Source organism: Nuphar pumila, chromosome 2 (genome assembly GCF_984573655.1).
Source record: "Nuphar pumila chromosome 2, dmNupPumi1.hap1.1, whole genome shotgun sequence".
In the NCBI taxonomy this organism is placed as follows: domain Eukaryota; kingdom Viridiplantae; phylum Streptophyta; class Magnoliopsida; order Nymphaeales; family Nymphaeaceae; genus Nuphar; species Nuphar pumila.
Genome location: NC_143250.1, coordinates 29016792 through 29027345, shown reverse-complemented (window position 1 = coordinate 29027345; position 10554 = coordinate 29016792). Strand labels below are relative to the sequence as shown.

At 38.2% G+C, this 10554-nt stretch overlaps 1 protein-coding gene across 1 annotated transcript; it reads left to right on the top strand.

The window, feature by feature from the left end:
• The first annotated feature begins 2216 nt into the window (after positions 1-2216).
• Positions 2217-8703, top strand: LOC149845118 (uncharacterized). Its single transcript, XM_089987023.1, has 7 exons — positions 2217-3050; positions 3167-3227; positions 3366-3609; positions 4480-5176; positions 5282-5788; positions 5961-6173; positions 8587-8703. Exons 1-7 carry the CDS (start codon positions 2217-2219, stop codon positions 8701-8703), a joined length of 2673 nt encoding a protein of 890 aa, XP_089843149.1.
• Positions 8704-10554: the final 1851 nt, after the last annotated feature.

Sequence of the window (10554 nt, the reverse complement as noted above, 5' to 3'; positions counted from 1 at the left end):
TTTTTCCCTTGTATTCCTGTTTTGGATTTAGATAACTTTGCTGCTTCTAGGTCATGACTCATGTTACTTATGTTGTTCAGTGACAAAAAGATGCCGCCAAGTGGGTGTCACAAATCGTCATTGAATTCTTAAGGTATACATATTGTCTGTGGGGAATGTGAATTGTTTTTATAATCATATTATCAATTCTACCTTTGTGTCTGTTTTATGGAAGATAAGTCCTGAACCTAGAGATAAAATGATGACGATTTTCTCTCTTTTGACATTGTCGGACAGTGTTTCAAAATGCCATTCTGAAACCTTGAATTGTCAGTGTATTTATGATTTTATAAAATCACAAGTTTGTCTCATTGTAATTCCTGTTCTTTCCCTGACCAAGAGATCTGGTATATCCCAGTAATTTCCCTTGATTATTGTGTAAAATTTGTGCTAATGGGTTAATTTTTATTTGTAAAACCACACGTTCATGCTGACGATAATTGATTATCTTCCTTTCCACTCGTCCAAATGATTTTCTACTTTCTATCCGTGTAAAACCTGTGTTTTTGAATGATTATTAATAAATAAAGAATTCAACTTTATCATTGAGTTAGAAATGTGTTTGTACTTTTTATTTTTTTTATTGATATTTCACATGTTCATTTACTCACTTTTGGTCAATAAGGGCATAATTGGTATTTTTATAATTATTTCCAACAAATAAGTATTTAATTTATAATGAAAACTAGTTATTTTAGTGAGTTTATGAGTTATAATTTGTTAAGGTAATTTCACAATGTTTTGAACTTAACTAGATGTATTTGATTATGCCTATGACTTATCAAAGTGATTTCATAGTGTTTTTGGTTAACTAGATGTAATTGGTTAGCCTAGAATTTGATTTTTTGATCATAAGGGTATTTTAGTAAAAGATAATTAAGCGACCATTTTATTTGGGCTTAATGTATATTTAAATGTTGACAAAATATGTTTGTTGGAATTGAAATAATTTTAGTGAGAAACCCATGGGGTTTGGAATTGGATCCATGGAACGGACCCAATTCAAATTAAACAAACAAAAAAATATATATATATATATATATATAAGCATATATATACATTCGAGGAGATCCAAATAGCGGATCCATTTGGGATCCACTTTGAAACAACCCAAAAAGGGGGGGGGGGGGAGGGGGACACGCTCTGGAAACCAAAGAGAGTCGAGAAAGAGAAGAAGGAAAAACCTAAGGTTTTCATTAAACACTTAGGTTTAACTTTTTTTTATCCAAGGGAGAGAAAACTTAGGCTTGCGACGTATGGGGATGCCCGGAGGTCGCTCGAGTTCTTCTCCAATATGAAGGAAGCGGGGATCCAACCCAATGATGTTATGTGTTAAAATGTATCTCCTAAATTCGTTGATGTAAATATAAATATAAATATATATACGTATATACATAGAGATACATATACACATAAATATAAATATATATACTTATATACATAGAGATACATATACACTATGTCACAGGGATTCGACTAGCAGGGTGCCGCACCCGCGTCGACGCGACTCGAGGCGGGTGCGAGTGCGGGTGCGGCACCGGGTGCGGCACCGGGTGCGGTCAACCCGATCCTGGGTGTGTTGACCGCACTGTTAAGAAGTTAAGAAGACACATTTGGATTGGATCAGATCTTGATCCAATCCATAACACCGCCTAAGGCACGCGCCTCTAGGCGGTGGCATACTTGTAATTACATTCTTTTTTATTATGTATTTTATAAAATGTACATTTTGAGTATAAATAGAATGATACAAAGGGGGAGACGTATTCTGCGCCCCTACTTTATCTCTCCTCTCTTCCTCTCTCTCAGGTTTTCCTATTTCCCTCTCTATCTCTCTCTTTTGTTACAGCCCACATATATCAAAATCTTACATGGTATCAAAGCCAGGTTCGGGCTGAAGACATATCGTGCGGGATCTCTCTCTTGATCGTAAGTTCCTCTCTCCCAAAATCCCTAAACCTCTCTCCTTCTTGCCGTGAATCCCTCTTTCTCCCAAATAACCCTATTTCTCCTCTTCTTCTTCTTTCTTACCGTGAAGATCTCCTTTTACTCTGAAAACACCATCTGTTTTTGTCTCTACTGTGCCCTAATTTCTGCCCTAATTTTCAATCCGCCCCTAATTTTCTCAAATTTTGCCCTAAATCCCAAATTCGTCTGATTTTATCTTAAATCCCTCTATGGCTGCCCTCTCTTCCAGCTTTCTTTCTCAACTTATCTCTCAAAAACTCAATCAAACCAATTATTTGACGTGGAAACGTCAAATCATCCCCTTTATCAAGAGTCATCGGCTTTATGGCCACATTGATGGCTCTCTTCCTGCACCACCTGAGTTCAATGTGACTGATGTGAAGAATGCTGCCAGGGAAGTTGAAAGCACATTAACTGAGCCTAATCCGGATTATGATACATGGACGGCACGTGATCAAGCTCTTGTTGCTTATATTACATCAACCCTTTCAGATGAAGTGCTCACAGGGATTGATGATGATCTCACTGCAATGGAGTTGTGGCAGGCCTTAGCCACAACATATTCCCAAATTTCTGAAGCCCGATTTCTTCAACTTAAGAGGCAATTTCAAGATTGCAAGCGTGGTACTAGATCAGTTTTGGAGTTTATGACTGAACTGAAGAATATTAGCGATCAACTGGCCATTGTGGGACACCCTATTAACGATAAAGACAAAGTTCAACAAGTCCTAAGTGGGTTGGGACCTGATTTCGATGTCTTCTGTACTGCTTTAGAGGTGTTGCCTTCCCTTCCCTCATTTGAAGATCTCAAGGCAAAACTGCTTCAACATGAAGCCAGCCGATTGCAACGTCAGGACTTATTGCCGCATGGTCAACACAATGTTCTTGTTACAAACACTTATTCTCATCCAGGGAATCGTGCTAGAGGGTTCCATGTGCAACCAGGGACAGGAAGAGGAATCCTTCCTACTCCTCAGGCTACCACACAGGGCAATATCCCACGGAGGATCCCTACTTGTTTTTATTGTAACAAAAAGGGACACGTAAAGTCTGAGTGTTGGCACAATCCGCAGAACAAAGGCAAAGGGGTTCGACGCGATAACACGCAGATGTGCAACAAATTCTTATGACTGCTATGTCCAAGATCAATTTTAAACAGAATGAGGAAGGAACTTGGTATGTGGACTCTGGTGCAGCAACTCATGTGACTGATAATGCAGGTAAACTTTCTAGTGCTCTCCCTTATTTAGCTCAAGGCTCAGTTGTTACAGGAGATGGATCCCATCATAAGATATCCCACATTGGAAATGCACAAGTGTCTTTGTCTCACTGTTCTTTACCCTTGAAAAATGTTCTAGTTGTTCCAAATATCAAGAAAAATATTATTTCTGTCTCTAAGCTTATTGATGATTCCAATTCCTCTGTTGAATTTACTCCATCTTCTGTTTATGTCAAGGATGCTCGAACCAAGAAGACATTCGCTGAGGGTGTTCGCAAGGGCAACATGTACGTTCTTGAGGAAGCTCCAACAGTGTCTTCGTCAAGTGTCTCTGTTCCGTCTTCTCCTAGTCCTCATCCTGTTGCTTTAACAGAGTATGATAGGTCATTCATTTGGCATGGCCGTTTAGGTCATTGCAGTCATTCTTTTATTCGTGATCTTGTTAAGAATGGGTTCATCCCCAAGTCCAGTCTGAGTCCTGCCAATGAGTCAGACATGTGCTCTAATTGTCATATTTGTAAGAGCCATGCCTTGCCTTTTCAGTTGATAAATAAACGAGCTTCCAAATTATTTGAGACAATATATTCTGATGTTTGGGGACCAGCTCCTCTTTCTTCTTCTTCTGGGAGCAAATATTATGTTGTTTTTATTGATTCCTACTCTCGATACACTTGGATTTATTTTATGAAGCATAAATCCGAAGTGTTTCACTTGTTTACTCAATTTCATGCCTTAGTCCGCAACAAATACTCCTCTAATATTGTGCATTTCCAATGTGATGGTGGGGGAGAATTTATCTCAAAAGAATTTACTGAGTACTTACTAAATCATGGGATCACTAGACAGATTTCCTGTCCACATACACCTCAACAAAATGGCATAGCAGAGAGAAAACACAGACATATAGTTGAATCTGCATTAAGCATGTTACATAATACTGGCATCCCCATGACTCTTTGGACTGAAGCTTTCCATACTGCCGTATATATCATCAATCGTTTGCCATTGTCATTACTTGAAGGAAACTCTCCATATTTCCTTTTACATCATGAACACCCTGATTACAATGTGCTGCGGGTTTTTGGGTGTATTTGTTATGTTCATGTTGATGTCTCTTTACGAAACAAATTTCAGGATAGGGCTATTATGTGCAGATTTATTGGTTATTCTGACAGTTATAAAGGGTATAGATGTTACAATCCCAAAACTGGGCGTGTACACATTTCCCGTCATGTTGTTTTTGATGAACTCAGATTCAAGGACTCGACAGACACACTTGTGGAATCCAATGCTGATCCTCAGTCTTATGATCCATGGCTAAGTGCTGAAATCTTATCTCCACAGGGTGATCCACATCAATCTTCGGCTCCAATATGTCATGACACTTCCTTTGCCTCATCCCAAGTTGATTCAGAACCATCCACATGTGATCCTCGACCATCTGGTTATTTTTCAGGGATGACTTATAGTAGAAGGCTTCCCTCTATCCGTGCTTCAGACACAACCGATGTTCTTCCACGCAGATCAGAACGGGTGAGACATCCAATTGACAGGTGGGTCAGCTATGACAATTTTTCTTTAGATTTTCAGTTCTTTATGACAGAGGTGAACAAAAATGAGGAGCCCAAGAGTTATGATCAAGCCTCTCAAGATAGACGTTGGATTGATGCCATGAATGAGGAGATGTCTGCCTTGCATAAATGTCAAACTTGGGCTCTTGTTCCTCGACCAGACGGGAAAAATGTAGTGAGTTCCAAATGGGTTTATAAGATTAAATATAAACCCGATGGCAGTGTTGATCGATACAAAGCCCGTCTTGTTGCCAGAGGATTCACTCAACAGTATGGTGAGGATTATGATGAAACTTTCAGTCCAGTTGTCAAGATGGGGACAATACGAGTTATTCTTTCACTGGCAGTGTCACATGGATGGCCTTTATATCAGTTGGATGTGAAGAATGCATTTCTTCATGGCTATTTGAAAGAAGAAGTATATATGGAGCAACCTCCAGGGTATGCATCAAGTGATCCTACTCAATGGGTTTGCAAACTACAGAAGTCATTATATGGGCTCAAACAAGCATCTAGATCATGGTTTGACAGGTTCTCTCTCCATATTCAGCAGGCTGGTTTCACTCGAAGCGCTCTTGATCATTCTTTATTCTTATATCGGTCAGGTGAAACTGTAACTTGGCTTCTCATATATGTGGATGATATAGTACTCACGGGAAACTCTTCCTCTCATATCGCTCATGTTAAAGAGGTCCTACAAGAGGCTTTTAAAATGAAAGATCTTGGCGAGCTACGATACTTCTTGGGGGTTGAACTTGATAGAAAAGATAATGAGATGACTCTCACTCAACATAAGTATGCTCTTGACATATTAAACAAGGCAGGGATGTCGCAGTGCAAACCCATAAATACTCCCAGTGTTCTTAACTCCAAGTTGCGTGCTCTTGATGGAAGTGATGCATATCCTAATCCTCGGTTTTATCGAAGTATTGTTGGCATGTTGCAATACCTCACTTTTACCCGTCCTGACATAGTATATGCAGTGAACCAGGTCTCTCAATTCATGCATGCTCCCACAGAAGAGCATATGGAAGCAGTTAAGCGGATTTTACGCTATCTCAAAGCTACTATTGGAGATGGCCTCGTTTACACAAGGTCCTCAAATGTCTTGGATGGACATCATCTTTATACCTATACTGATGCTGACTGGGGGGGTGATCCAGATGAGAGACGGTCTGTTTCGGGTTATTGTGTTTTTCTTGACTCCAATCTCGTCTGTTGGAGTAGCAAAAGACAACGAGCCATTTGCAAGTCAAGCACAGAAGCAGAATATAGAGCCATGGCTGCCGGCACTGTTGAAGTTGCATGGTTACGACACCTCCTTGGAGAACTCTTACTTCCCATTGCCAGCTCCTCCTTCCTTTGTGATAATCAGAGTGCTATTAAAATGGCTTTCAATCCCATCTCTCACAGTCGGACCAAGCACATAGAGATTGATCAACATTTCATTCGTCAAAAGGTTGAAGACGGGGTCATTTCTCCAACATATATTCCTACATCACAACAGGTGGCGGACTTGTTTACTAAAGGACTTACAGGCGAGCACTTCTGGACTTTGAAGAACAAGTTGTGCATGATTCATCCCCATGCCCAACTTGAGGGGGGCTGTTAAGAAGTTAAGAAGACACATTTGGATTGGATCAGATCTTGATCCAATCCATAACACCGCCTAAGGCACGTGCCTCTAGGCGGTGGCATACTTGTAATTACATTCTTTTTTATTATGTATTTTATAAAATGTACATTTTGAGTATAAATAGAATGATACAAAGGGGGAGACGTATTCTGCGCCCCTACTTTATCTCTCCTCTCTTCCTCTCTCTCAGGTTTTCCTATTTCCCTCTCTATCTCTCTCTTTTGTTACAGCCCACATATATCAAAATCTTACACGCACCCAGGATCATTTAGGTACATGGGCTGCGATTTTTTTTTAAAAAAAAATTACAGACAGCTGTTGTCTGTCAGGGCTGAAATGGGCTGCTTCTGCTGACAAACAACTGCTGTCTGTCAGGGCTGCAATTTTTTTTTAAAAAAAAATTCTGCCAACTGCGATTTTTTTTTTTTAAAATTCTGCTGACAGATAGCAACTGTCTGTCAGCTGCGAATTTTTTTTTTTTTTAAAAATTCTGCTGACAGACAGCAGTTGTAAGCAAAAAGGGAACCCCCGACCCCCTTTATATATATATATATATATATATATATATATATATATATATATATTTACATTTTTGCCCCTGCCGCACCCCCGCACCTAGGTTTTTTGGAAGTGCCGAATCCCCGCACCCGCGCCCGCACCCGCACCCGCACCCGCACCCGCACCCATGTGACATAGCATATACATATAAATATTTATATGTATATGTATCTCTACTTATATAAATATGTATATTTATATATTTTTCTTTTTTATTACCCGATAAGGGTATAATTGTAATTTCACCTCTTGCTCATAATCCATTTGGAATATGTTGTATCTTTTTTTCTTTTTATTTTTTGTATCTTTTTTATTTTTTTATTCTTTTTCCTTTTTCCAAAAAAGTGCATTGGGGGGTCCCCCAATAGAGTCGTTGGGGGCCCCCCAACGATCACATACTTAAAGGGAACTGTGAATAAGGGAGTATTCCTATCTTCTTCTTCTGAATTGAAATTGCTTGCTTATACTGACTCAGATTGGGGAGGTGACCCTAGTAACCGTCACTCCACCACTGGTTTCTGTGTTTTCTTAGGTGAGTCTTTGATCTCATGGCGATGTAAAAAGCAACAGAAGGTCTCCCTGTCATCCACTGAAGCCGAATATAGAGCCATGACATCTACCACCATGGAAATTGTATGGATTCGATGCCTTTTGGAAGATATGGGAGTATTTATCAAAGAACCAACAAAGCTGTGCTGTGACAACAAAAGTGCAATTTATATTGCCAAGAATCACACTTTTCACGAGCGAACAAAGCATATAGAGATGGATTGCCATTATGTCAGAGAAGAATACTTGAAGAAGGTCATTGATCTACCATACGTAACGTCTGAGTATCATCTTGCCGACTTCTTCACCAAAGCTCTATGTTCGCCCAGATTTCATTTTCTCCTTGGCAAACTTGCGGTCATCACACCGTAAGTTTGAGGGGGGGTGTTAAAATGTATCTCCTAAATTCGTTGATGTAAATATAAATATAAATATATATACTTATATACATAGAGATACATATACATATAAATATTTATATGTATATGTATCTCTACTTATATAAATATGTATATTTATATATTTTTCTTTTTTATTACCTGATAAGGGTATAATTGTAATTTCACCTCTTGCGCATATTCCATTTGAAATATGTTGTATCTTTTTTTCTTTTTATTTTTTGTATCTTTTTTATTTTTTTATTCTTTTTCCTTTTTCCAAAAAGGTGCATTGGGGGTCCCCCAATAGAGTCGTTGGGGGCCCCCAACGACTCCTTTGGGAGCCCCCTTGCACCTCCTCCTTCTTGTATAAATAGGGGTGTTCCCCTCTTGTTTTCCCTAAGCTTGAGAGTCTCAAGCATTTGGTTCTTTCTATAAAATACATGCCATTGTGCATGTTTATTATTTTTACGCTTTTGCGTACTTTGTTCAAGTGTTGTGAGAGTGCCTTCGTGCACATCTTTTCTATATTATTTGTGCTCATATGCGTATTGTCTTTTCATAGACAATTTTACAGTTATGTTCATCGCGGTTCTTAGTTCATGTGCTCATGCAGGCCTAGTTGAAGAAGGTTGTCGTTGCTTTGATCTTATGTTATGTCTTCAACAGATTAATCCAAAGCTTGAACATTATGCATGTATGGTTGACCTTCTAGGTCGAGACGCCCATCTTGATGAAGCAAAGAAGTTTGCAGCTGCTTCAGCTCAACCTGATATCAATATTTGAGGAGCGGATTGGCTTTAGTTACCTTGTTTCTTAAAAGTATACTGGAGAAAGTGTTGTTAAAGTCCTTCATTAATGAAAAACCCTTGAATTCAATGTAGAGGTTGCAAACCACAAACAACGTGTTTTGCACCTCAAGCGTTTGGTGCTTTGTTAGCTTAAGCAGTCTTTACAGATTTTGAAACTCCTCGGTTTTTTGGGTTTCGATTCATTGTTCTTCACATTATTAGTGGTAAGATACCTTAACTAAACTTGTAGAGTGCATGTGTATGCATTAATCATGTAAGCAAATTATGCACACACACCACACTTAGTTGTGGATATCCAGGCTGCTATGATTGAAGTTTGAAGATCATGCTAAGCATGATTTGAATGTATGAGAATAGAAGTGTTTTTCTTGTTAAGGTTTAGGAGATTATTCTTATCATGATTGTAGTTAGCGGAATGTGGAGTGTGTTTGCTACAAATACATGTTTGAGCATGCATTATTCAAATGAATGTTGCATAATTGATGCGATAACATAATTAAATTGAATTGCTTGTGCAAAACAATATTTTTGTGAAATATGCTATGGATATTGATCATGCATGCATATTCGCATTTTATTCATCTTTATTTATGCATGATCCATGATCCATGATAAAATCGCATTAAAAACCCATCTTTATCATGGTTTTCGAGTATTTGTTTCGAAATCGAATTTTTGAGAAAAAATTACATTTTTCAATTTGGCCATGCATTTTTCAGTATTTTTATTAGTTTTAGAATTTTCTTAATTATAATTTAGTTAGAGTAAGACTTAATTATTTTAAATTAGTTTTAGAAAAATATTCCTTTGAAAAACACGTTTCAAGAAGCGACCTTTTTGAAAATTATTAAAAATTAGCGGACTCTTTTTGAAAATTCAGATTTTAACCTAATTAGGGATTATAAATAAGATTAAGCGGGTTGGAGAAGATGTTTTTTCCAGCAACCCTCTTGCCCCCCTTGCCTCTTGCCTCCATCTTCCCTTCTCTCTTCTTCTTCATTCTTGACCGATTTCTTTTCTCCTTCTTCTTCCTCTTCTTATTCTTTATTTCATCGATCATCTAAACCTTGTCTTCATCGGCTTTTCTTACCTTTTTCGTCGGGGAGGTGTGTGTACAGCTGGGATCAACCACTTTTTCTTCTCATCTAATCTATCGGAGGCGATCTGCGAGGGAAGCGTTGGACGTACGGTAGAGCCCTTTTTGTGCCCTCAAAGTACCCTCTGAGGTCCCCTCAAGCCCTCAGGGATTCCTTAGAAAATCAAAAGTTCAACAAAACAAGCATTACCTAAAGAGGGAAGGACAAAGGAGAGCAAATCAATTCAAGAAGGAACTAAAGCCTCATAGCACTGAATATTTTTTCTTTTATTTTTAGAATAGGCTTTATTTTATTTAATTCAATTCATTTGGGTTTGTAATAAGGCACTTTAATTATTTGTTTAAGCCCTCTGCAGGGGCAGCACTCTACTGTTTATTTAGTTAATTAAATTTTTATTTTTTAGAATACAAAGTATTTCCCGTTCCCTAAGATTGACCCAAACTCCACCACTCGTGCGAGCCGGTTTTTATATTTTTGGTGTCTGGCTTTCACTTGATTTCATTTAAAAATATTGTTTTAAAAAGAGTTTTCATAAAATTTACACCATATATTATGAATGAATCATGCACGAAAGCATGTGTAATAGAATCATGTTATGATAGGATTATGCAGGTATCGTTATGCATGGACATATATGTCTCGTGCTCTCATGGATGAACCATGATTTGTGTGAATGCTATATATATATATATATACTATGTGTGGAACACATTATTTATGAAATGTTT

Excerpts from the sequence above, each read along its gene's own strand:
- LOC149845118 (XM_089987023.1), top strand. The coding sequence starts at position 2,217 with ATGGCTGCCCTCTCTTCCAGCTTTCTTTCTCAACTTATCTCTCAAAAA. Across the intron at positions 3,228-3,365 it reads TCATGTGACTGATAATGCAG|TTGTTCCAAATATCAAGAAA; the intron begins GTAAACTTTCTA and ends AAAATGTTCTAG. Across the intron at positions 5,789-5,960 it reads TAGTATATGCAGTGAACCAG|ATGAGAGACGGTCTGTTTCG; the intron begins GTCTCTCAATTC and ends GGGGTGATCCAG.